Source organism: Nycticebus coucang, chromosome 9 (assembly GCF_027406575.1).
Source record: "Nycticebus coucang isolate mNycCou1 chromosome 9, mNycCou1.pri, whole genome shotgun sequence".
Taxonomy (NCBI): Eukaryota; Metazoa; Chordata; class Mammalia; order Primates; family Lorisidae; genus Nycticebus; species Nycticebus coucang.
In genome coordinates, this window is record NC_069788.1 from 49,330,466 (window position 1) to 49,357,521 (window position 27,056).

Sequence of the window (27,056 nt, forward strand, 5' to 3'; positions counted from 1 at the left end):
CAAAAGGAAATGAAATTCCATTGCAATAAGAAGTCTTCAAGCGCCACGCCTACGGGCTGTTCTCCAAGCTGCAGCCTCCAGCCACGACTGCAACCTGCAACCCAATTTCATTTCTCATGAGTCAGCGGACACCATGTCTAGGAGGACCGAGGAAGGGCGCTCTAGCCGCACCGGGCCCATCTAACGTCGTCTATGGTAGAGCCCCTCTATCTGCTGCCAGCAGACGACGCCAGATTCTCTGGTCGCGGTTTGGAAATCTGCGCGGGAATTGGGTGGTGGGCGGGGAAGCGGCAGTGGGTTGTCCCTGGCAACTGCCCAATCGAGGTTCACTATTCTGTCCGCGCACGGCGGCCACCAATTACAGTCCATCTTAACTGAAACCCCCCGCCACGGGAAGCCTCCCTTTTGAACTGTAAGGGAAGGGGCGGGGCTTTATGTGTGCCTCGCTCTGCGGGCTTAGTCAATCAGCCTGCAACAGGGCTGTGAAAGACAGCGGTAGGAGCCAATCAGAGAATCGGCTTCCTCAGGCACTCTCGCGCCACCCGGGTCGCGGCCGTTACTGGTGGCGCGCGCCGGGGACTTGAAGTAGGTGAGTTCTGGGGGCCGCGCCCACGGCTCTCCGGGTGCCATCTTGATTCCCCCAGAGGGCGGGAGGGGCTTGCGACTGGGCGGAGGTGACTTGGAAGTTTGCTTCTCGGATTGCAATACTAATTAATCCTTACCTGGCGCCCCGCCCCAAGTTGAGGTATGGAGACACTGGGAGACGTTGAACCACGGGGGAGCCCAGTGGGGTGGGGATCAAACATGGTGGCTCTTTGAATTGGAGCCAAAGGTCGTGGGCACCCAGTCAAAAGGAAGGAGGGAACACTTTCTCAGTGGGGCGTCTTACCTTCCCCGGCCTGTCAGCAGTTTCCCTCTCCGGTGGCATCTTTCTAGGTGAAATCCACGCATGCTATTTTGAATTTCCGTATCCCCTCATTTGTTCTTTCATCAGTAGGCTCGTCCATGTCACCTCCACGAGAGAAGGGTTCATTTTAAGTTTGGTTCACAGATGTATCCCGAATACTTTAAACAGTACCAGGTGCTCCATTAACACCATTGAATGAATGTGATGGACCTAGGGGAAAAGATGAAATTCCCATAGTCCAGTCCTGGAGATGGCGTGTGAGGGCAGAAATGGAAAGTAATGGTCACAATATGGTGAGAAGCGTTAGGGTAGGCACAAGTCCATTGACCACTGTGGAACATTAGAAAGCAGGGAAGACGCCAGGAAAGGCTTTGCTGAGAAAGTGACATTTGAACTGAATCTTAAATGATGGGTAACGGAGTAGAAAACTAGAAGTGAAGGGCCATGGAACTGACCTAAGGTATGAAGATGTGGGGGATTAAAAAAAAAAAAGAGGGCGGCGCCTGTGGCTCAAGGAGTAGGGCGCTGGTCCCATATGCCAGAGGTGGCCGATTCAAACCCAGCCCCGGCCAAAAACCACAAAAAAAAAAAAAGAAAGAAAGAAAATTCTGTTGCTTTTCTTTCTTTTTTTTGAAACAGAGTCGCCCCCCTCCCCCCTAGGGTGCTATTGCTTCATAGCTCACAGCAACCTCAGACTCCTGGGCTCCAGCAATTCTCTTGCCTCAGTCTCTCACATCGCTGGGACTACAGGCGCCAGCCACAGTGCCTGGCTATTTTTATGGGCAGGGTCTCACACTTGTTCCGGCTGGTCTCAAACTCCTGAGCTCAGGCAATCCACCCAACCTCAGCCTCCCAGAGTGCTGGGATTAAGGACGTGAGCCACCGCGCCAGGCCTAAGAAAAGAAAATATTAGAGGAAAGATATTTTATGAGTGATCTTGGGCAAGTTCCTTAACACAGCTATGTTTCTGTTTCTTTGAAAAAATGAATACCTACTTTACAGAATTCTTTTGTGAATTAAATGAGTTAGTTGATATAAATTAATTAGAACAGTGCTTGACACATAGGAAGCATCTGAACACGCATATATCAATTGTTAGCCTGTTGCAGTTTAGCCTGATCATACTAAGGTGATCTGGTAAAATGTAAAAAGCATGGGCTTTGCAGCAAAAAGCACCTTTATCCCTATCCATTTACCTACTATTATTCTGAGCAAATTATTTAATATTTTCAGTATTAGTTTCTTTTTTTTTTTTTTTTTGGTTTTTGGCCGGGGCTGGGTTTGAACCCGCCACCTCTGGCATATGGGACCGGCGCCCTACTCCTTGAGCCACAGGCGCTGCCCTAGTATTAGTTTCTTAAATACCTGCTTCGTATGACCACTGTGCTTGAACACATAATACAATGCTCAACGTGTATTTGGCATGTGTTAGGAAAATCTTTTTTTTTTTTGAGAAAGAGACTCACTTTGTCACCCTCAGTAGAGTGCTGTTCTGTCAAGGCTCACAGCAACCTCAAACTCTTGGGCTCAAGCGATTCTCTTGCCTCATCCTCCTGAGTAGCCGAGACTATAGGCGCCCACCACAATACCCGGCTGTTTTTAGAGGCAGTGTCTCAATCTGTCTCAGGCTGGTCTCCAACCTGTGAGCTCAGGCAATCTACCTGCCCCGGCCCTCCAGAGTGCTAGGATTACGGGTATGGGCCATTGCACTTGGCCTTCAAAATTGTGTTTTTCAAATTGTGAGTTAACTGTCCCATAGTGGACAGTAAACATTTAGTGGATTACAAGTCAGTATTTTAAAAATATGGAAAGAAGGCTGGGCGCCCATAGCTCAGTGGTTAGGGTGCCAGCCACATGGTCGGAAGCTGGTGGGTTCAAACCCACTTGGGCCTGCTACACATGCACACACAAAAAAAATAGCAGGGTGTTGTGGCAGGTGCCTGCAGTCCCAGTACTAGGGAAGCTGAGGCAAGAGAATCGCTTGAACCCAAGAGTTTGAGGTTGCTGTGAATTGTGACACTACAGCACTCTACTGATGGTGACAAAGTTAAGACTCAGTCTTGGGCGGCGCCTGTGGCTCAGTGAGTAGGGCGCCGGCCCCATATGCTGAGGGTGGCGGGTTCAAACCCAGCCCCGGCCAAACTGCAACAAAAAAATAGCCGGGCGTTGTGGCGGGTGCCTGTAGTCCCAGCTGCTTGGGAGGCTGAGGCAAGAGAATCGCCTAAGCCCAAGAGTTAGAGGTTGCTGTGAGCCGTGTGACGCCATGGCACTCTACCGGAGGGCGGTACAGTGAGACTCTGTCTCTACAAAAAAAAAAAAAAAAAGACTCAGTCTCAATTTAAAAATATATATATGGAAAGAATAGAAAAAAGTAGGATGAGAAATATCAGTGTATTATACATAGTAAAGCTAAGCACTGTTTCTCAAAACTTCTGTTTATATAAACAAGTGTTTATACATTTTTATGCACTTGGGATCTTATAATATTTCTTACTCTGTGTCATGGATATGTTTTTTGTTTGTTTTGAGACAGTCTCAAGCTGTCCCTCTGGGTAGAGTGCTGTGGCATCACAGCTCACAGCAACCTCAAACTCTTGGGCTTAAGCAATTCTCTTGCCTCAGCCTCCCAAATAAGCTGGGACTACAGGCGCCCGCCACAATGCTTGGCTATTTTTTTTTTTGGTTGTAGTTATCATTGTTGTTTGACAGGCCTAGGTTGGATTCAAACCTGCCAGCTCAGGTGTATGTGGCTTGCACCCTAGCCACTGAGCTACAGGTGCCGAGCCCATGGATATGTTTTTAATACTTTGAAAGTATAACAGCAGACTAATTGGTGGAAAGAGAAGCGTCAGCCTTCAGAACAACACAGGTTTACCTCCAGTTCTCAGTCTGATTAGTCTGATGCTGTTGGTGTGAACCAATGATGGGAGTGATGATGTGTGTTTCCTTTCCAGAACATGGAGGACACACAGGCTGTTAACTGGGATGTTGAAGAAGAAGAGGAGGCGGAACAATCCAGTGAATTCCCAGGGTACAGCTTGGAGCCTGCAGGGTGGCTGCGTATCTTCAGTGGTGCCCATGGACCAGAAAAAGGTCAGGGATATTGGATGATGAAGTATTGGTCTAGATCTTCTATTTTTGTGGGGAGGTAGTTGGAGGGTTGCAAGAAGCTTATATGTTTCAAGAAGATCTAAAAAATTTTTTTTGTTAGGAATGGAAGAGAGGGTATCGATTGAGTTGATTGTTCCAGGATAGTGCTCTGGACTCACTGGTAATTTTACTTTGATAGAAGATAAAGAAAGGGTCAGTGCCTGTGGCTCAGTGAGTAGGGTGCTGGTGAGTAGGTTCGAACACGGCCCCGGCCAAAAACTGCAAATAAAACAAAGCTTTAAAAAAAAAAAGAAGATTAAGAAAGTAAAAAAAAAAAAAAAGCCAGTGTGGTCTAGAGATGGATAGTGGTAATGATTACACAACAATGTGAGTATACTTAATGCCACTGAACTGTAAAGTGATTAAAATGGTAAATTTTGTGTTATATATATTTTATCACAATTTTTAAAATCTAGTGTGGATGGATGGGGTATTACATATGAATAATGCATTGCATATACTTTTCTTTTCTTTTTGAGACAGAGCCTCAAGCTATCACCTTGGGTAGAGTGCTGTAGCATCACAGCTCACAGCAACTTCCAACTCCTGGGCTTAAGTGATTCTCTTGCCTCAGCCTCCCAAGTAGCTGGGACTACAGGCACCTGCCACAATGCCTGGCTATTGTTCAGCAGGCCCGGGCTGGATTCAAACCCGTCAGCTTTGGTATATGTGGCTGGTGCCTTAGGCACTTGAGCTACAGGTGCTGAGCCTGCATATACTTTTCAATACCTAGATATCCTAGGGCCTTTTATTTATTTATTTATTTTTTTGTAGAGACAGAGTCTCACCGTACGGCCCTCGGGTAGAGTGCCATGGCCTCACACATCTCACAGCAACCTCCAACTCCTGGGCTTACACGATTCTCTTGCCTCAGCCTCCCGAGTAGCTGGGACTACAGGCGCCCACCACAATGCCCGGCTATTTTTTGGTTGCAGTTTGGCTGGGGCCGGGCCTGAACCCACCACCCTCGGCATATGGGGCCGGCGCCCCACCGACTGAGCCACAGGTGCCACCTGGGCCTTTTATTTTTATAATGCATCTGGGGGCCTTGAATGAGTAGTGGGTACCTGACAGGGCCATTTTCCTAATGACAGGCCAGGACTCTGGCCTTGGAACCTGTCTACCTCTCTAATTTTTAGATTTCCCACTACACCTCGGGAAGAATGTGGTAGGCCGAATGCCTGACTGCTCTGTAGCCCTGCCTTTTCCATCCATCTCCAAACAACATGCAGTGATTGAAATCTTGGCCTGGAACAAGGCCCCTGTTCTCCGAGATTGTGGAAGCCTCAATGGTACCCAAATCCTAAGGCCTCCTAAGGTTCTGAGCCCTGGGGTAAGTCATCGACTGAGGGACCAGGAATTGATTCTCTTTGCTGACTTGCCCTGCCAGTACCATCGCCTAGATGTCCCCCTGCCCTTTGTCTCTCGGGGTCCTCTAACTGTAGAGGAGACACCCAGGGCACAGGAAGGAAATCAACTCCAGAGACTTCCATTGGCTGAGGACTCAGAAGAAGAAATTGGTAAGCTTATGTGTTGGGAGGGTGGGAGAAGAGTTGGGGATAATGAGTAAAATTGTCAACTTGACTCCTTTCTGTGCTTGACAGATTCTCTTTCTGAAACGGATATGATGAAAGAATCAAGAACCACATCCTCTCCTTTGTCAATGGTAGTTCCAGACAGGTAAGTGCCAAAGGGCCAGATACCTGAGTCTTCAAAAGGAGGGGCTGGAGGATCAATCTCTAAGAGAGAGATAATTATGAAAGTTGGGGCTGGGGTGTACATATTTATTCACTCAGCTGGATTTTTATGGAGCACCTCTGATGTGCCAATTGGAAAACTAATTGCTGGCTTGGTGCCCATAGCACAGTGGTTACAGCGCCAACCACATACACCAAAGTTGGCAGGTTCAAATCCGGGCCTGGCCAGCTAAACAACAATGACAATTGCAACCAAAAATAGCCGGGCGTTGTGGCGGGCGCCTGTAGTCCCAGCTACTGGGGAGGCTAAGGCAAATCTCTGAAGCCCAAAAGTTTGCGGTTGCTATGAGCTGGGATGCCATGGCACTCTACCAAGGGTGATATAGTGAAACTCTGTCTCAAAAAAAAAAAAGGAAAACTAATTGCTGGAAACAGAAAGCAAATATTACCTTCTGTCTGCCCTCAAGGAACTCACAGTTGAGTAGGATATCCCTCTCTTGGAAATAGATTCTATAGTCTCTCTCTCTTCTCTCCCTTTGCAGTGATGAAGAGGGGCCTTCCCTTTCCCCATGTGACCATGGGCCACCTTTTGTCTTCAGCTTAGACAGTGACACAGATGAGGAGGAAGGTCAACAACAAGTAACAGGGGAAGTTTCCTTCACTGCCAGAAGAGGTGCTACTGCAGAAGCAGAGCAGCCTGCAGCTGATGGAGTTACAACCCAAATCCAGCTTGAAAAGGATCATCCTTCAGTGAAAGAGAGAAACAATGACACAAAAATTGAAAGGGATGCAGGAAATGGAGTGGTTCCAGTGATTCTGAAGAGGAGCCAACCTTCTGGGGAGGACAGTGATACAGATGTGGAAGATGAGAGCAGACCTCATGGAAGGCCAGCTGAGGTCCATTTGGAAAGGGCCCAGCCTTGTGGCATTATTGACAGTGATACTGATGTGGAAGAAGAGGGAATCCTGGCAACCCCAGCTCTATTTCCTGTGAAGAAGAGGCAAATGTTCCATGGAGTTGGCACAAGGGGTGCTAGAGCACCTGAATTGGCACATCTGCAGGAGAGCCAGGCTGGCAGTGATACAGATGTAGAGAAAAGTGAGGCTCCACAGGCCATCCCACTGGAGAAAAGCCAGGCCTCCATGGTGATCAACAGTGATACAGATGATGAGGAAGAAGTCTCAGCAGCACTCACTTTAGCACGTCTGAAAGAGAGCCAAGCTATTATATGGAACAGAGATACAGATGTGGAAGATAACGGGGCCCAACCTGTGATCTTTGTGGAGCAAAGCCGAACCTCCAGTGGAAGAGACAGTGACACAGATGTAGAAGAGGAAGGGCTCCCAGTGGAAAAGAGAGAAACCATCCCTGAGGGTCACACAGAAAAAGATGGAGCCCATGTCATAGCACATTCAGAAGAAAACCAACTTCCTCTTGGGGATAGTGATACAGATGTAGAAGCTGATAAGATCTCACTTGGGATCCACCTGGAGAGAAGCCAAGCCTCCAGCTCAGTGGATATCAACACAGAAGTGGAGGAGGAAGGCCCATCAGGGCCATACGTTGTACATCTAGAGAAGCATCAGGTGTCTGTGGAGGGGATATATGAAACAGATGTGGAAACAGAGAGGTGGGCAGCAAAGCTGCCCATGGTACCTCTAGAGGAAGCCCAGCCTCCTCTGAATGAGGCCTATGAAACAGATGCAGAGGAAGGCACATCCTTAGCAGGCTCAGCAGTGGCAGATGTAAGAAAGAGCCAGCTTCCAGTAGAAGGGGATGCTGGGACGGAGTGGGCTGCAGTTGTTCCTGAGTGGGAAAGAGCTCTTGAAGTGGGGACCCAGGGTGGGTCACCTGTGGCACAAGTGGAGCAGGACCTTATCCCTATCTCAAGGGAGAACCTCACAGATCTGGTGGTGGACACCGACACTCCAAAGGAACCCACCCAGCCCTACAGAGAAGGACCCCGGACTCCCACAGGAAGAGAGAGAGAACGACACATGGGGATAGCCAAGGACTTTGAAGACAACCATGATGGTAAGTTCTGGCCTTTCTTCCTCCCTTGACCACTAAAATAAACTATGGAAGTTCAAAGGGTTGGGGTTAGAAAGAAAAGAGTAGAAATTAAGGAGTTAAGGACAGATACAATTTCTTTTACTATTTATCCAATACTCCTCCCTTACCAGATTCTGAAGATCTGGACCTACAGGCTACTCAGTGCTTTGTGGAGAGAGAGAATCAGAGCCTGGAAGGTGAGGACACCTTAATTATTTGGATCCTGTATCAGTGGGAGCTGGGAGATTAGACTAGTGGTTAGACTAGACCTTGAAGGGTGTGAAGGCTGGCATGGGTAGGGTAGAAGACCAGAAATGGGACCCTGAGATTCTATAGAGGAGCTGTGCTTACACCATCTTTTCTTGTGCACCAGTCCAGAGCATGGAAGATGAACCCACACAGGCCTTCCTGTTTATTCCACCCCAAGAGCCTGACCCTTCCTGTTGCAGCTTCCAGGCCTCAGGTACAAGAAACTCCCTTCCTCTGTGCTCCCAACACTGCATCATTTCTTGTTTTTTTTTTTCCCCTCTACATATTTCTTTCATATTCCTTGGCTACAGTTGGCTATCAATACCTATGGATTCTTTATCCATGGCTTTAACCAGCTGAAGATTAAAAATATCTGAGGGGTAGCCGGGCGTTGTGGCGGGCGCCTGTAGTCCCAGCTGCTCGGGAGGCTGAGGCAAGAGAATCGCGTAAGCCCAAGAGTTGGAGGTTGCTGTGAGCCGTGTGACGCCACGGCACTCTACCTGAGGGCGGTACAGTGAGACTCTGTCTCTACAAAAAAAAAAAAAATATCTGAGGGAGGCCGGGTGCAGTGGCTCATACCTGTAATCCTAGCACTCTGGGAGGCTGAGGTGCATAGATTGCCTGAGCTTACAAGTTCAAAACCAGCCTGAGCCAGAGCAAGACCTTGTCTCTAAAAAAATATAGCCCAGCATTGTGGTGGGCGCCTGTAGTCTCAGCTACTCAGGAGGCTGAGGCAAGAGAATCACTTGAGCCCAAGAGTTTGAGGTTGCCGTGAGCTGTGACGTCATGGCACTCTACCGAGGGCAACAAAGTGAGACTCTGTTTCAAAAAAAAAAAAATGGGCTCGGCACCTGTGGCTCTAGCGGCTAAGGCACCAGCCTCGTACATCTGAGCTGGCGGGTTCGAATCCAGCCCAGGCCCACCAAACAGCAATGACGGTTGCAAACAAAAAATGGCCGGGCGTTGTGGCGGGCGCCTGTAGTCCCAGCTATTTGGGAGGCAGAGTCAAGAGACTCGCTTGAGCCCAGGAGTTGGAGGTTGCTGTGAGCTGTGGCACCATGGCACTCTACCCAGGGTGACAGCTTGAGGCTCTGTCTCCAAAAAAAAAAAAAAATGAGAAGAAAAGAAACATTAAAAATAACAACCCTGGGCGGCGCCTGTGGCTCAGTGAGTAGGGCGCCGGCCCCATATGCCGAGGGTGGCGGGTTCAAACCCGGCCCCGGCCAAACTGCAACAACAACAACAAAAAAAATAGCCGGGCGTTGTGGCGGGCGCCTGTGGTCCCAGCTACTTGGGAGGCTGAGGCAGGAGAATCGCCTAAGCCCAGGAGTTGGAGGTTGCTGTGAGCTGTGTGACGCCACGGCACTCTACTGGAGGGTAATAAAGTGAAACTCTGTCTCTACAAAAAAAAAAAAAAAAAAAAAAAAAAAATAACAACCCTAGGGTGACGCCTGTGGCTCAAAGGAGAAGAGCACTGGCCCCATATGCCGGAGGTGGTGGGTTCAAACCTAGCCCTGGCCAAAAACTGCAAAAAAATAAATAAAAAATAACAACCCTGGGCAGCGCCTGTTGCTCAGTGAGTAGGGTGCTGGCCCCATATACCAAGGGTGGCGGGTTCAAACCTGGCCCCAGCAAACTGCAACAAAAAAATTGCTGGGTGTTGTGGCGGGTGCCTGTAGTCCCAGCTACTCAGGAGGCTGAGGCAAGAGAATCGCCTAAGTCCAGGATTTGGAGGTTGCTATGAGCTGTGATGCCACAGCACTCTACTGAGAGCCATAAAATGAGACTCTGTCTCTACAAAAATAAAAATAAATAGATAAAAATAACAACCCAAGGCCAGGTGTGGTTGCTCACACCTGTAATCCTAGTGCTCTGGGAGACCAAGGTGGGAAGATTGCTTCAGCTTAGGAATTCAAAACCAGTCTCAGTAAGAGTGAAACTGTCTCTGCTAAAAATAGAAAAATTAGCCAGGCATGGTTGTGTGCACTTATAATCCCAGCTACTTGGGAGTCTGATGTGGGAGGGTCTCTCTCTCTTTTTTTTTTTTTTTTGTAGAGACAGAGTCTCACTTTATGGCCCTCGGTAGAGTGCCGTGGCCTCACACAGCTCACAGCAACCTCCAACTTCTGGGCTTAGGCGATTCTCTTGCCTCAGCCTCCCGAGTAGCTGGGACTACAGGCACCCGCCACAACGCCCGGCTATTTTTTGGTTGCAGTTTGGCTGGGGCCGGGTTTGAACCCGCCACCCTCGGTATATGGGGCCGGTGCCTTACCAACTGAGCCACAGGCGCCGCCCCTCTCTCTTTTTTTTTTTTTTTTGGTAGAAAAAGCCTGAGAGTCTCACTTTTATCACCCTTGATAGAGTGCCATGGTATCACACAGCTCATAGCAACCTTCAACTCCTGGGCTTAGGCAATTCTCTTGCCTCAGCCTCCCGAGTAGCTGGAACCACAGGTCCCAAAACGCCTGGCTATTTTTTTGTTGTTGTTGCAGTTTGGCCAGGGCCAGGTTTGAACCCACCACCTTTGTTATATGGGGCTGGCACCTTACCCACTGAGCCACAGGTGCTGCCCGGAGGATCTCTTGAGCCCAGGAGTTTGAGGTTTCAGTGAGCTATAAAGATGCCTCTGCACTCCACCCAGGGCAACAGCAAGACTCTGTCTCAAAAAAAAAAAAAAAAAGGGCTGGGTGCAGTGGCTCATGCCTGTAAGCCGAGACAGGTGGATTGCCTGAGCTTGTGGGTTCAAAACCAGCCTGAGCCAGAGCGAGACCTCCACTCTAAAAACAGCCAGGCTTGTGGCAGGTGCCTTAGTCCCAGCTACTTGGGAGGCTCAGGCAAGAGAATCACTTGAGGCCAAGAAGGGCAGAATGCCTGAGATCATGGGTTTGAGACCAGCCTGAGCAAAAGCGAGACCCCAGCTCTACTAAAAACAGAAAAACGGAGGCAAGAGGATCACTTGAGCTGAGTTAGAGGTTGCTGTAAGCTATGATGCCATAGCACTCTACCCAGGACAACAGCTTGAGACTGTCTCAAAAAAAGAGAATCATTTGAGCCCATCGGTTTGACATTGCTGTAAGCTATGACGTCACGGCACTCTACTAAAGGTAACAAAGTGAGACTCTGTCTCCAAAAAAAATTAAAAATAGAGACAATTTAAAGTATATGGGAGAGCTAAGAGCAGTGGTGTACACCTGTAGTCTCAGATATTTGGGAAGCTGAGGAAGGATCACTTGAGCTGAGGAGTTCAAGTCCAGCCTGGGCAATATAGAAAGACGCCTATCTTGGGCGGCACCTGTGGCTCAAGGAGTAGGGCGCCAGTCCCATATGCCGGAGGTGGCGGGTTCAAACCCAGCCCCGGCCAAAAAAAAAAAAAAGAAAGATGCCTATCTTAATTTTTAAATATACAGAAGGATCTATGCAGGTTATATGCAAATACTATGCCATTTTATATGGGGGACATTAGCATCCAAGGACTTTAGTATGGGGTGGGGTGGGGATCCTAGGACCATTCTCCATGGATACCAAGGGATGACTGTACTTTGCTGATATTAATCCATTTTGTCAGGAAAAAGTGCCATATTGTGGAAAACAGCGTGGAAATTCCTGCAAAATAGAAATATCCTGTGATCTAGCAATCCTATTTCTGGGTATATATCCCCAAAGAAAAGATAAGTACACTGAAGAGATTATCTATACTCCCTTGTTTATTACAGCACTATTTACAACAGCCAAGATATGGAATCAACTTAAATGTCTGTCAGTGGATGGATGGGATAAAGAAAATGTGTCTTATTTGTGTGTGTTTGTGTATATATGTAATAGAATAAAAAAAGAATGAAATCCTGTCATTTTCAACAACATGGATGAGTCTGGAGGTCATTATGTTAAGTGGAATAAACCAGGCACAAAAGGACAAATACCATATGTTCTCACTTATTATAGGAGCTGAAAAAGTTGATCTTATAGCTAGACATGGTGGCACGTGCCTGTAGCCCCAGCTACTTGGGAGGCTGAGGCAGGAGAATCACCTGAGTCTAGGAGTTCTGGGCTATAGTGCACTTTGTCGATCAGGTACCTGCACTAAGTTTGGCTTCAATATGGTGACCTCCTGGAAGTGGGAGGCTTCCAAGTTGCCTAAAGAGGGGTGAACTGGCCCAGGTTGAAAACAGAGCAGGTCAAAACTCTCATGCTGATCAGTAGTGGGATCGTGCCTGTGAATACCCACTGCACTCCAGCCTGGGCAACATAGGGAGACCCCCGTCTCTTAAAAAAAAAAGTTGATCTTACAAAGGTAGAAAATAGAGTGGTGGTTCCTAGAGGTTGGGAAGGATAGGAGGGAGGAAGGGAAAAAGAGAGACTGGTTAATGTGTACAAAAATACGGTTAGATTGAAGAAATAAGTTCTAGTTTCAGTACTACACCAGAGTTACAATAGTTAACAATTTATTATATATATATATATATTTTTTTTTGAGACAGAACCTCAAGCTGTCACCCTGGGTAGAGTGCTATGGTGTCACAGCTCACAGCAACCTCCAACTCCTCGTGCCTCAGCCTCCCAAGTAGGTGGAACTATAGGCACCCACCACAACACCCGGCTATTTTATTTTGGTTGTAGTTGTCATTATTGTTTGGCAGGTCTGGGCTGGATTCAAACCTGCCAGCTCTGGTGTATGTGGCTGGTGCCTTAGCCACTTGAGCTACAGGCGCTGAGCTGATAATTTATTATATATTTCAAAATAGCTAGAAGAAGGGGAGGGAGTTCAGAAAGTTCCCACATAATGAGTCCAGATACAACTTGGACTTCACCTTACAAATGCAAAAACGTAACCTTATTGTATGTACTTCATATTACCCCTAAATTAAAAACAAACAAAAATAGCTGGAAGAAAAGATTTGTAATGTTGGGATAACACAAAACAAAGCAATGATAAATATTTGAGATGATGGTTATCTCGATTACCCTGATTTGGTCATTGTCTGTTGTATGCATGTATCAAACATCCCATGTACCTCATAAATATGTACAATGATTATGTGTTAATAAAAAAGAAAATGTATATATACACAGTAGAATCCTATTCGGCCTTTAAAAAGAAGGAAATGCTGCCACTTGTGATAACATTGATGAACCCGGAGGACATTACACTAAATGGAATAAGCCAGACACAGAAAGACAAGTACTGGGCGGCGCCTGTGGCTCAATGAGTAGGGCGCTGGCCCCATATACCAAGGGTGGCGGGTTCAAACCCAGCCCCGGCCAAACTGCTACAAAAAAATAGTCGGGCGTTGTGGCGGGCGCCTGTAGTCCCAGCTGCTCAGGAGGCTGAGGCAAGAGAATCGCGTAAGCCCAAGAGTTAGAGGTTGCTGTGAGCCGTGTGACGCCACGGCACTCTACCCGAGGGCAGTACAGTGAGACTCTGTCTCTACAAAAAAAAAAAGACAAGTACTGTGTGATAGCACATGTGGGATCTACAAAAGGCAAACTCACAAAAGCAGTAGGGCTGAGGGGAGATAAGAGAAGGCATGTTAGCTAAAGAATACAAAAAATAAGTATGTGATATGGTGGATATGATAACTAGTTTAATTTATATATTGCACAATGACATATCAAAACATCATGTTATACTCCATAAATATGTACAGTTTTTATTTGTGAATTTTTTTTTTTTTGCTTTCAATTTCAGCTGGCTTTCACTCTTCTTAGTTTGAAGTTTTATTTCTTATTTTCTTTTTTTTTCTGTTCTTCCTTTAGCAATTCTCTTGCTCTTTGCCTCCCATGTAGCTGGGATTACAGATGCCCACCACAACACCCCGCTTTTTTTTTTTTTTTGGTAGAGACGGGGTTTCACACTGGCTCACTCCTGCTCATACTCGTCTCGAACTTCCAAGCTCAGGCAGTCCACCCGCCTCGTCCTCCCACAGTGCTGGGACTACAGGCATGAGCCACCATACCCGGCCTTATTTGTGAATTTTTTAAAAAGAAAATATAAGCAAATTCAAAGAAAATGAAATTGTCAAAATTATGACATAAGAAACAAAGTATTTTGGGGCGGTGCCTGTGGCTCAGTGAGTAGGGCACCAGCCCCATATGCCCAGGGTGGCGCCTTTGAACCTGGCCCTGGCCAAACTGCAACAACAACAAAAAAAAATAGCTGGGCATTGTGGCAGGCACTTGTAGTCCCAGCTACTCGGGAGGCTGAGGCAAGAGAATCGCCTAAGCCCAAGAGCTGGAGGTTGCTGTGAGCTGTGATACCACGGCACTCTCCCGAGGGTGACAAAGTGAGACTCTGTCTCTAAAAATAACCCCCCCCCCAAAAAAAAAAAAAGTATTTCAGCTGGGCACTATGCCTCGTGCCTATAATCCTAGCACTCTGGGAGGCTGAGGTGGGAGGATCTCTTGAGCTCAGGAGTGCAAGACCAGTCTGAACAACAGTAAAACCCTGGCTATACTAAAAATAGAAAAATCAGCTGGGCATTGTAGTGGGCACAGGTAGTCTCAGCTATCCAGGAGGCTGAGGCAGGAAGATCATTTGAACCCAGGAGTTTTAGGTTGCTGCAAGCTAGACTAATGTCACAGCCAGGCAACAATGAGACTCTGTCTCTAAAAAATAAAAAGTATTGAAAGAAAGGCTTTAAAAAGCTTGGCGCCTGTAGCTCAGCAGCTAGGGCACCAGCCACATACACTGAAGCTGGCAGGTACAAATCCAGCCCAGGCCTGCCAAACAACAATGACAAGTACAAAAATTAAAATAGCTGGGCGTTGTGGTGGGTGCCTGTAGTCCCAACTATTTGGGAGGCTGAGGCAAGAGAATCGCTTAAGCTCAAGAGTTTGAGGTTGCTGTGAGCTGTGACGCCACAGTACTCTACCGAGGGTGACAAAGTAAGACTCTTGTTTAAAAAAAAAAAAAAATTAAAAATAATACAATAGGCTCAGCGCCTGTAGCTCAAGTAGCTAAGGCACCAGCCACATACACCAGAGCTGGCGGGTTCGAATCCATCACAGGCCTTGCCAAACAACGACAACTACAACCAAAAAATAGTCAGGTGTTGTGGCAGGTTCCTGTAGTCCTAGCTACTTGGGAGGCTGAGGCAAGAGAATCACTTAAGCCTGGGAGTTGGAGGTTGCTGTGAGCTGTGATGCCATAGCACTCTACCCAGGATGACAGATTGAGGCTCTGTCTCAGAAAAAAACAAAAATTAAAAAGCCGGGCGCGGTGGCTCACACCTGTAATCCCAGCACTGTGGGAGGCTGAAGAGGGAGAATTGCTTGAGCTCAGGAGTTCCAGACTCACCTGAGCGACAGTGAGACCCCGACTCATGAAAAAAATGGAAAAACCCATCCCGGCGCGCAGCAAGCGCCTGTAATCCCAGCGGCTTCAGGAGGCTGAGGCAGGGGAGTGCCCGAAGCCGAGTCTGAGGTTGCGGTGAGCTACCACGCCCACTGCACTCTGCTCAGGGGCATAGGGTGGGACCCTGTCTCAACAACAACAACAAAAAGTAAAGAAATAAAAAATAAGCAACTTAATAAAAAGTAAAAATAAAAACAATGCAAATAAGACCTGGCGCAGTGGCTCACACCTGTAATTCTAGCACTGTGGGTGGCTGAAGCAAGTGGATCCCTTGAGCTCAGGAGTTCAAGATCTCTACTTTTAAAAAAAAGTAGTGCCATCTCTACTTAAAAAAAAAAATAGAAAAATTAGCTGGGCATTGTGGTAGGCGCCTATAGTTGCAGTTACTTGGGTAGGTGAGGCAAGGGGATCATATGAGCCCAAGAGTTTGAGGTTGCTGTGAGCTAGGACACTATGGCACTCTACCCGGGGTGACAGAGTGAGACTGTCTAAAAAAAAAAACAACAACAAAAAACGTTGGGGCGGCACCTGTAGCTCAACAGAGTAGGGCGCTGGTCCCATATGCCAGCAGTGGAGGGTTCAAGCCCAGCCCAAGCCAAAAACTGCAAAAAAATAAAATAAAAAATAAAAACGCAAATAAAAATACACTATATTTACATTTTATGAGATACTGTAAGTAATCTAGAGGTGAGTTAAAGTATATGTACAAGTTATGTGGAAGTACTATGCCATTTTATACAAAGGACATGAGCATCCACAGATTTGGTATACATATACATGAGGGGTCCTGGAACTTATCCCCCACACATACCAAGGGATGATTGTACTTTACTGCTGTCTCTCCATCTCATCAGAGAAAAAAAAAGCCATATAAATTCAAACCCATGGACCACAGACTAGTCTAGATCGTTTTTAAAGTGATAATTGAGAGGGCCTTCATATGAAGGTATGGTCCTTTTAAAAGAAACATTAAGTGTTATAATTACCATCCTTACCCCCAGCTTTCCTTTAATAACTTGTTTAAATATATTATTCATGAATTTATCTTAATCCTGACTTATTTATTATTTCAACCTGTACTTCTCACTTTCTTTGTCTTTTTGTCTGTGATTCTACTTCCACGTGCCCTAGATGAGCCATGGGAGGTCCTGGCTACACAGCCATTCTGTCTGAGAGAATCTGAAGCCTCTGATATCCAGCCCATTGCCAGTCACCTTAAGGCTCATGGATCTTGCCTGTCTTCACTTAGGACAACACCACAAGACCAACATCCGAAGAGCTCAGATCACACAGAGCCTTTGGAGATTCATGACAATGGAATGCAGATTGTGGATAAAGACATGAGTATACCAAAAGAAACTGCAGAGAGGGTGACCATTGAGAGAGGGCCATTGAAGCGGAAAACCAAGAAACTGCCACCAAGAGGAGAAAGAGATGTAACAAGAGATGAAGAATCAACCAGAGGGATACAGGGCAGAGAACAAAAATTGTTAGCTAGAGACGCTCAGAGACAAGAGTTTGACAAAAAAAAGAAAAGTACAAGTCCTGAAAGGGATAAGGAGAGTTTGAAGGTAGAAACTGAGACATCCAAGAAAATACAAGAGAAAGAAATAGAGAAACAGACCCTCACAAGAGAAACATTTGAGAGAGAAGTAGAGCAACCAATACCAGAAGGAGAGTGTGAGCCAAACGAATCGGAAGTAAGGGTACTCACAATGATGCTGGGGAGAGGCACACAGAGAAGGGGGCCAGAGAGGGGGAGCCAGGGCCAGAAAGGGCAGGCCTCCTGCCCACCAGCAGAGCCTGGAATGGGAGCAGGGGATCTTCAGAGGCCTGCTTCAGCCTCAGCCCCAGTAGCTTCTGGGAGCCAGTCAAGTGGAGGAAGGGGAGTCCAAGTGAGCCTCAGGAGGCAGCAGAGAGGTAAGCGAAGGTGGAAGGGAAGCCATGGTGGTACAAAAGTCTCATAAGAATCAACCCTTGAGTATCCAACTGCTTAGAACTCAGCTGCCCTGTGTTTACTTTCTCTCCTAGGCCACCTGAATTGCAAGATGCCACCTACTGAGAAGACTTCCTCGGTGAGACCTGCTATCTCTACCTCTCCCTACTTCTCAAGTCATCTCTCTATCCCTTCCAGTGCCTCTTCCCCTAGCGCAGCTTTAATCTATTTTCTCTATATTCTAAGTTTTCTTCCATTTACTTGGAAGAAAGAAGCTTTGTTTCCTTCTATTCCTTTACCCTTGTTTTCCATATCTTTTTCCCAAGTTGCATGTTCTTTGCCTGAGTCAGAAAGAGTCCCTTTTTTCCTATTCCTTTCTTCTTCACCCCAGCCATCCTCTTCATCGCCATCATCTATGTGTTGAAAACACTATAGTGACATTGTGGGGAAAGGTCCATGGGAAAGAGGACTGTTTGCTCCCTAGGAGTTCCTAGTCTAATGGAAGAGACGTCTTAGACAGAAAGAGAAATCCAGTGAGCATACTCTAACCACAAACAATTATCAAGAACAGTGTCTAAGTATCTCTTTTCTCTCTATCTCTTCCTTGCTCACTTGCTTCTGTTTCTCCCCAGGGTGATCAGGAATCCCGAGATGCTTGTCTGCCTCCTGCAGAGACTGAAGCCTTAGCTCCACCCCAAGGCTCCCTTGTCTCTCAGACCCAAAAACATCTTGCACCTCAGTCCCTTTTTTCTCCTTTTCTACCTTCTCTTGAGCCATTCATTCCTAAAACCAGGCAAAAGGAGAGTCAGGAGGCTCCAGAGACCCCCTTGTCCTCAGAGGTGGAACCTTTCCACCCAAAGCCTAAAGTCAGATCTCGGGGTTTGTCCAGGATGACACGCTCTCCAGTTTCCTCTACTCCCCCTGAGCCCTACCCTACCACCCCCACAGATCAGCCTGTCACCCTGGAGCCCACATCTCGGGCCACTCGGAGCAGGACAAATAGGTCCGCTGTCAAGAACCCTGACCCAGTTGTTCCTTCAGCCTCTGAGCTCCAATCTTCCACTTTTACATCCCAGCCTGTCACCACAAAGCCCATAACTCGGGCCACTGGGGGCAGGACAAATACATCTTCTGTTAAAATGCCTGACCCAATTGTTCCCACAGTCCCTGAGCTTCACCCTTCTTCTTCCACAGACCAGGCTGTCAACCCCAAGTCCATATCTTGTGCCACTTGGGGCAAGACAAATAGATCCTCTGTCAAGACTTCTGAACCAATTATCCCCACAGCTCCTGAGCTCCAGCATTCCACTTCCACGGACCAGTCTGTCACCCCAAAGCACACATCTCGGGTCACTCGGGGCAAGGCAAATAGGTCCTCTGTCAAGACTCCTGAACCAATTGTCCACACAGCCCCTGAGCTCCAGCCTTCCACTTCCATAGACCAACCTGTCACCCCAAAGCCCACATCTCGGGCCACTCGGGGCAGCACAAATAGGTCCTCTGTCAATACTCCTAAATCAGTTGTCCCCATAGTCCCTGAGCTCCAGCCTATCACTTCCACAACCCAGCTTGTCACCTCAAAGCCCACATCTCAGGTCATTAGGGGCAAAACAAATAGATTTTCTGTTAACATTCCAGAACCATTTGTCCCCACATCTCCCGAGGTCCAGCCTTCTACCTCCACAGAACAGCCTATCAACCCAAAGCCCACATTTCAGGCCACTCAGAGCAGGACAAATAGGTCCTCTGTCAAGACCCCTGAACCAGTTGTCTCCACAGCATCTGAGCTCCAGTCTTCCACTTCCACAGACCAACCTGTCACCCCAAAGCATACATCTCGGGTCACTCGGAGCAGGGCAAATAGATCATCTGTCAAGTACTCTGACCCAATTGTCCCCATAGTCCCTGAGCTCCAGACTTCCATTACCACAGACCAGCCTGTCAACCTCGAGCACATACCTCAGACCACTCGAGGCAGAACAAATAAGTCTTCTGTCAAGACTCCTGAACCAATTGTCCCCACACCCCCTGAGCTCCAACCTTCCACTTCCACAGCCCAGCCTGTCAACCCCAAGCACATATCAAGAACCACTCGGGGCAAGACAAATAGGTCCTCTGTCAAGACTCCTGAACCAATTGTCCCCACACCCCCTGAGCTCCAACCTTCCACTTCCACAGCCCAGCCTATCACCCCAAAGCCCACATCTCAGGCTACTCGAGGCAGAACAAATACATTCTCTGTTAAGACCCCTGAATCAGTTGAACCCACAACTTGTGATCTTGAGCCTCCCACTCCCACAGACCAACCTGTCACCCCCAAGGTCATAGTTGAGGGTAGTCAAAGCAGGACACTAAGATCTTCTACAATAAGTGCTTTGCCTTTTCTTACCACCCCTGAATTTCAGCCTTCTGTCACCACAGGCCAGCCTGTTCCCCCTGAGCCTGTTCCTCAAGCCAGTTGCAGAAGACAGAGAGCTGCTGGGAAGCATGGCTCCCTCACATCTCCCATTGTCTATAAACCTTGCTCTACATCCCCTGAACCTAAATCCCAATCCTCAGGGAACCAAAGGTGGGGAGCAGTGAGGGCAGCTGAGTCCCTTACAACCATTCCTGAGCCTGCATTTCCACAGCTGCTTGAGGTACCCCAGATCCAAGAGGTGGAACCAACAGATAGATCTGGGTTCACCCCTGAGCCCCAGCTTAAGGTCTCTCAGAGCCGCAAAAGGGCTTTAGCCTCTTCACCCCCACTTCCAAAACGGCCCCAAAGAGGGGAAGTCACCCAGAAGACAGCGTTTCTCAAGGAAGAGGCAGAAGGCACCACAGAGAAGCCAGGAAAGGAAGAGGTGAGGAGAGGGCTGGGGCCACAAAGCTGGGAAATGGCTCAGAAACTCCTACCAAAATCTTTCTCAATTCCAGGATGTGATTCCAGCACCAGGCAAGAGAAAGAGACACCAGGCAGAGGAGGATCCCAAGGAAATACCAAGCCGCAGCCTCAGACGGACTAAACCTAACCAAGAATCAACAGCCCCCAAAGTAGGAGAGAGGGAACATGGGGCTTTGAAGGAGAGAAATATGGGAGGATAGGAGGAGACCTGGGGGATTATAGAGACAGGCACAGATAGCATGGGCTGCTGTGACCAGCTCAGGCCAACCTTTCCACAGGTGCTCTTCACAGGAGTGGTGGATGCTCGGGGAGAGCGGGCCGTGCTGGCACTGGGGGGAAGTCTGGCCAGCTCAGTGGCAGAAGCTTCTCATCTGGTCACTGATCGAATCCGCCGGACAGTCAAATTCCTGTGTGCCTTGGGGCGGGGGATCCCCATCCTTTCACTGGACTGGCTGCATCAGGTGAGAGCCCAAGAGAGGATGACATAGCAATGGAGTCAGTGACAGCAGATGATGTTCATGTAGTGCTTTAGAAAGTGGTGGGAGGGCTCAGCACCTGTGGCTCAAGCTGGCTAAGGCACCAGCCACATCCACCTGAGCCAGCAGCCAGGCCTGCCAAACAACAATGACGGCTGCAACCAAAAACTATCTGGGTGTTGTGGCAGGTGCCTGTAGTCCCAGCTACTTGGGAGGCTGAGGCAGGAGAATCGCTTGAGCCCAGGAGTTGGAGGTTGCTGTGATGCCACAGCATTCTACTCAGGGCGGTAGCTTGAGGCTCTGTCTCAAAAAAAAAAAGAAAGAAAGAAAGTGGTAGGTGGAGGCTGGGCATGATGGCTCACCCCTGTAATCCCAGCATTTGGGAGGCTGAGATAGGTGGATTGCCTGAGTTCACAGGTTCGAGACCAGCCTGAGCCAGAACAAGACCTTGTCTCTAAAAATAGCCAGGCATTGTGGCAGGCACCTATAATCCCAGCTACTTGGGAGGCTAAGACAAGGGAATTGGCTTAAGCCCAGGAGTTTGAGGTTGCTGTGAGCTATGACAGCAAGGCACTCTATTGAGGGTGACAAAGTGAGACTCTATCTCAGAAAAAGAGAACCAGAGAAACAAAAAAAGAAAGTGATGGGAGGGTAAAGGGGTTCAGGGAAAGGGGCATTAGTGAAATAGAAGCTGAAGTCATTCAAATATTTTATGAGTTCTCTACAAATGCTAGGCAGGAGAGTAGAGTGGGAGGCTGAGCTAAGCTTTGATGCTGACTGCTGCCATCTTTAGTCCCGCAAGGCTGGTTGCTTCTTGACCCCAGATGAATATCTAGTGGCTGATCTTGAGCAGGAGAAGAACTTTGGGTTCAGCCTTCAAGATGCTCTGAGCCGTTCTCGGGAGCGAAGGCTGCTGGAGGTAAGAGCTGTCTTCTGCCAAGCGCTTCAGCCCTCTATCCAGTGGTTTCCCAACAGACTATGGCCTCTCAGTGCTACATCCATGGCTCCACATTTCTTTCTCTTAGGGCTATGAGATTCATGTGACCCCTGGAGTCCAGCCACCCCCACCTCAGATGGGAGAGATCATCAGCTGCTGTGGAGGCACTTTCCTCCCCAGCATGCCCCGGTCCTATAAGGTATGGTTGGTATGTTCTGGGTCTGGTGAGGTGGCAGTTAAAGAGGTGGCTGGAATGGTAAAGGCTGGAGAAAAAAACAGGTATAGATGGGAATATAGGACTGTGAGGTGGTGGGGGACAGAGCCGAACTGTCCTATAGAAAGGGATAGGAATAGGGGACAAGACCTGCTGATACCGAATGCACTTATCTTTATTATGTATTTTTGAACTTTTTATTTATTTATTTATTTATTTATTTATTTATTTATTTTTGTAGAGACAGAGTTTCACTTTATGGCCCTCGGTAGAGTGCCGTGGCATCACACAGCTCACAGCAACCTCCAACTCCTGGGCTTAAGCGATTCTCTTGCCTCAGCCTCCCAAGTAGCTGGGATTACAGGCGCCCGCCACAACGCCCAGCTATTTTTTGGTTGCAGTTCAGCCGGGGCCAGGCTTGAACCCGCCACCCTCAATATATGGGGCCAGCACCTTACCGACTGAGCCACAGGCGCCGCCCTATTTTTGAACTTTTTAAATATACACAAAAGGAGAGAGAATAAAGCAATGCAATGAACCCCCATACACCAATTACTGAAATGCAACAGTTTAGATTATGCTCATTTGCTCCATCCCTGTTTTCTTTGCTGAAGTATTTTATTTCATTTTTAAATTTTATGGTTTGGGTGGGGTGTTGGTTGGTTTTGTTTTGTTTTTTTTTTTTTTTTTGTAGAGACAGAGTCTCACTGTACCGCCCTCAGGTAGAGTGCCATGACGTCACACGGCTCACAGCAACCTCTAAACACAGTAAACCTCTTGGGCTTACGCGATTCTCTTGCCTCAGCCTCCCAAGCAGCCCCCCGCCACAACGCCCAGCTAGTGGTTGTTTTTTTTATTTGTATGTTTTTTTTTGTTTCTGTTTTTCTTTTTTTTTTGAGAGCCTCAAGCTGTCTCCCTGGGTAGAATACAATGGCATCATAGCTCACAGTAGCCTCAAACTCCTGGGCTTAAGCGATTCTCTTGCCTCAGCCTCCCAAGTAGCTGGGACCACAGGTGCCTGCCACAATGCCCGGCTATTTTTTGGATGCAGTTGTCCTTGTTGTTTGGCAGGCCCAGGCTGGATTCGAACCTGCCAGCTCTGGTGTATGTGGCTGGCGCCTTAGCTGCTTGAGCCACAGGCGCCGAGCCTGTTTTGTTTTGAGACAGGCTCTCACTCTGTTGCCCAGGCTAGAGTGCTGTGATGTCAGCCTAGCTCACAGCAACCTCAGATTCCTGGGTTCAAGTGATCCTCTCACCTCAGCCTCCCAAGGAACTTGGAATACAGTTGTCTGCCGTGATGCCCAGCTAATTTTTCTATATTTAGTTCAGATGGGATCTCTTGCTTGGGCTGGTCTCAAACTCCAGAGCTCAAGCGATCCTCATGCCTCAGCCTCCCAGAATACTAGGATTACAGGCGTGAGCTATTGTACCTGCCTATTTGATTTTTTTTCAATTTTTTTAGAGTACCTAGGCTGGAGTACAATGGCACAATCATAGTTCACTGCAACCTCAAACTTCTGGGCTCAAGTGATCTTCCTGTCTCAGCCTCTTGAGTAATAGAACTACAGATGCACACCACCATACTCAGCTAATTTTTAAATTTTTTTTTAGAGATGTGGAGTCTTTTTTTTTTTTTTTGAGACAGAGTCTCAAGCTGTATGCCCTTGGTAGAGTGCCATGGCGTCATAGCTCACAGCAACCTCCAACTTGAGCTCAAGTGATCCTCTTGCCTCAGTTTCTCTATATTTTATTAGAGACGGGGTCTCACTTTTGCTCAGACTGGTCTTGAACTCGTGAGCTCAAGCAATCCACCTGTCTCGGCCTCTGGGAGTGCTAGGATTACAGGCGTGAACCACCACACCCAGCCTAGAGATGGAGAGTCTTGCTACATTGCCCAGGCTGGTCTCAAACTCCTAGACTTAAGCATTCCTCCCATCTTGGCCTCCTAAAGTTCTGGGATTATATGCATCAGCCATTACACGTAGTCTTGCTTTGCATAAGTATTCTATTCTATTCTATTTTTGAGACAGTCTTAAGCTGTCGCCTTAAGCGTCACAGCACTTACAGCAACCTCCAACTCAGGCTCCAGTGATCCTCTTGCCTCATTTTTTTCTTTTCTATTTTTAGTAGAGACAGGGTCTTGCTTTTGCTCAAGCTGGTCTCGAACTCCTAAGCTCAAGCAATCCACCCACCTCTGCCTCCCAGAGCGCTAGGATTATAGGCTTGAGCCACAATGCCTGGTCGGCAGAGGTTTTTTGGTTTTTTTTTTTTTGCAGTTTCTTGGCCAGGGCTGGGTTTGAACCCGCCACCTCCAGCATATGGGGCTGGCACCTTATCCCTTTGAGCCCCAGGCGCCACCACAGGCAGAAGTATTTTAAAGCAGATTGTAAATATATTATTTTCTCTTCCATACTTAAGTATACATCTCTAAGAAATATATACTTTTTTTTTTTTTTGTAGAGACTGGGTTCACTTTATCGCCCTCAGTAGAGTACTGTGGCGTCACAGCTCACAGCAACCTCCAGCTCTTGGGCTTAGGCAATTCTCTTGCCTCAGCCTCCCAAGTAGCTGGGACTATAAGTGCCCACCACAACGCCCAGCTATTTTTATTTTGTTGTAGTTTGGCCAAGGCCAGGCTTGAACCCACCACCCTTGGTATATGGGCTGGTGCCCGACTCACTGAGCCACAGATGCTGCCCAGAAATACAATGCCATTGTTGATCCCTAAAAAACGAACAATAGGGGGTGGCTCCTGTGGTTCAGTGGGTAGGGCACTGGACCCATATACCAAGGGTGGCAGGTTTGAACTCAGCCCCAGCCAACTAAAAGAGCAGTGGCAACTGCAATCAAAAAATAGCTGGGCATTGTGGCAGACACCTGTAGTCCCAGCTACTCAGGAGGCTGAGGCAAGATAATTGCTTAAGCCCAAGAGATGGAGGTTGCTGTGAGCTGTGATGCTATAGCACTCTACCGAGGGCGACAACTTGAGACTCTGTCTCAAAAAAACCCCCAACAACAAACAAACAATAGTTCTTGGTAATTTTCTCATATTCCATTAATTTCATTTGTCTGAAAAAATGTCTAGGGCGGCGCCTGTGGCTCAGTCGGTAGGGCGCCGGCCCCATATACCGAGGGTGGCGGGTTCAAACCCGGCCCCGGCCAAACTCCAAACAAAAACTAGCCGGGCGTTGTGGCGGGCGCCTGTAGTCCCAGCTACTCGGGAGGCTGAGGCAAGAGAATCGCTTAAGTCCAGGAGTTGGAGGTTGCTGTGAGCTGTGTGAGGCCACAGCACTCTACCGAGGGCCATAAAGTGAGACTCTGTCTCTACAAAAAAAAAAGAAAAAAAGAAAAGAAAAAATGTCTATAGTTGTTTAAATCAGGATTCAAGTAAGATACACACTGCTGCACTTGTTATATCTCTTAATTCTCTTTTACTCTGGAGCATCCCTCAACCTACCCTGCCTTTTTTATGCCATTAACTTTCTGCAGAAACTAGGTTAGTTGTCTTTTAGAATGTTCCCCAGTCTGGATTTTTGTTTGCTCCTTTGTTATATCATTTATCTTTTGTTCTATCTTCTATTCTATGTTTCCTATAAATTGTATTTAATTTGAAAAGTGTGAATAAATTCAGGTTCAACTTTTCTGGCAAGAACACTTCATAGTGCAGTGTGCTTCATATGGCTTCATCTCAGGAGGTACTATTTTAGTGATGCTAAAACTGATTATTGATCCTGAACCCATTTCTAAGATCTTTTTACCCTAACTTTCTGTCTTTGTTCTGTTTTCCCCAGCCTAAAAGAGTTGTGATCACATGCCCCCAGGACTTCCCTCGTTGCTCCATTCCTTTGAGGGTTGGGCTGCCCCTCCTCTCACCTGAATTCCTGCTGACAGGTGTGCTGAAGCAGGAAGCCAAGCCAGAGGCCTTTGTCCTTTCTACTTTGGAAATGTCATCCACCTGAAAACTCCAGTACTTTTTCCTCTCCAACAAATAAAGTATTAGAAAATATTTGCAAGAATGAACTCAGGGCTTTAGAAAAGATTGGGGTATACTGATATGATTCTAAGGAACATGGGTGGGACCAGAAAGGTTTATGGATAAACAGAAAGAGAGAGATTGGGAGGCACAGAGTTTTTTTTTGTTTTTTTTTTAATTTGGCCGGGGCTGGGTTTGAACCTGCCACCTCCGGCATATGGGACCGGCGCCCTACCCGCTGAGCCACAGGCACTGCCCATGAGGCACAGAGTTTTTTAAATGGCCATTTTAAAATTGGCTGATCCCATGCTCGGATATCTTAGGTGGCTGTTCATCTTTAGCCAGATTAATGTAGTTATTGCTCCATGGCACTCACAGTTTCCTGTCTCTTCTTTAGACACCATCTCTCTTTTTTTTCTTAATAGGATTCTTACTTATTCTTGAAAGACAGTAAAAACAACTTTGGGGTCAGGGACTTGAAGAGATGGATGCTTAGAGTAAGTGGATTTGAAGGTAGAGTTATGGAATGCTACTAAAACATTTTCCTCTTTCCTGGCCTCTATAAGCATCCTTTAGCTTTGACATTGAACAAGTCTCTCTACATTTCTGGCCTATATTTCCAGTATTTATAAAATTAGAGCTTAGGTTTGACCTCTGTAATAAATAAATATTCACTCTATGCCTTACAGTGCAGTGCAGTTTTTTTGTTTGTTTGTTTGTTTTAATGTCTGGGTCTTGAGACATGATCTTTAAAAAAAAAATAGTTAATGGACTTGTATTTCATTTATTATTATCTTCTATTTAGGTCAAATTATATAACATTTCTAAAATTAAATTTTAAAAGCTGGTTGATTACAAGGATGTGGAGAAACTGGAACTCTTATACATTTCTGGTGGGATTATAAAATGGTTAAGCTTCTGTAGTAAACAGTGATGGTTCTTCAGAAAGTTAAACATAGAATTACCACATGATCCAGAAATTCTTCTCCTAGATAGATCATTGAAAATCGTTGAAATATTTGTTCAAACATGAATGTTCATATGAGCACTTTTCACAATAGCCAAAAGATGGAAACAACACAAATATCCACCAGTAGATGAATGGATAAACAATTATGATATACTTGGGCGGCGCCTGTGGCTCAAGGAGTAGGGTGCCGGTCCCATATGCCAGAGGTGGCCGGTTCAAACCCAGCCCGGGCCAAAAAAAAAAACAAAAAACCAACTGT

General features: G+C 47.1%; 1 protein-coding gene across 5 annotated transcripts; it reads left to right on the forward strand.

Moving 5' to 3' along the window:
• Positions 1-440: 440 nt before the first annotated feature.
• Positions 441-25,977, forward strand: MDC1 (mediator of DNA damage checkpoint 1). 5 transcript variants are annotated; one of them, XM_053602899.1, is made up of 15 exons: positions 441-589; positions 3,862-4,000; positions 5,197-5,577; positions 5,662-5,737; positions 6,297-7,789; positions 7,939-8,004; positions 8,181-8,270; positions 16,539-17,327; positions 17,439-17,482; positions 17,976-20,186; positions 20,260-20,376; positions 20,506-20,688; positions 21,497-21,622; positions 21,729-21,839; positions 25,646-25,977. In XM_053602899.1, the coding sequence occupies exons 2-15, from the start codon at positions 3,865-3,867 to the stop codon at positions 25,811-25,813; spliced, it is 5,991 nt and encodes a 1,996-aa protein (XP_053458874.1). In that variant the 5' UTR covers positions 441-589; positions 3,862-3,864; the 3' UTR covers positions 25,814-25,977. The 5 variants fall into 5 exon arrangements, with proteins under 5 accessions (XP_053458874.1, XP_053458877.1, XP_053458876.1 ...); XM_053602901.1 differs by having other exon boundaries at positions 584-745; XM_053602902.1 differs by lacking the exon at positions 7,939-8,004.
• Positions 25,978-27,056: the final 1,079 nt, after the last annotated feature.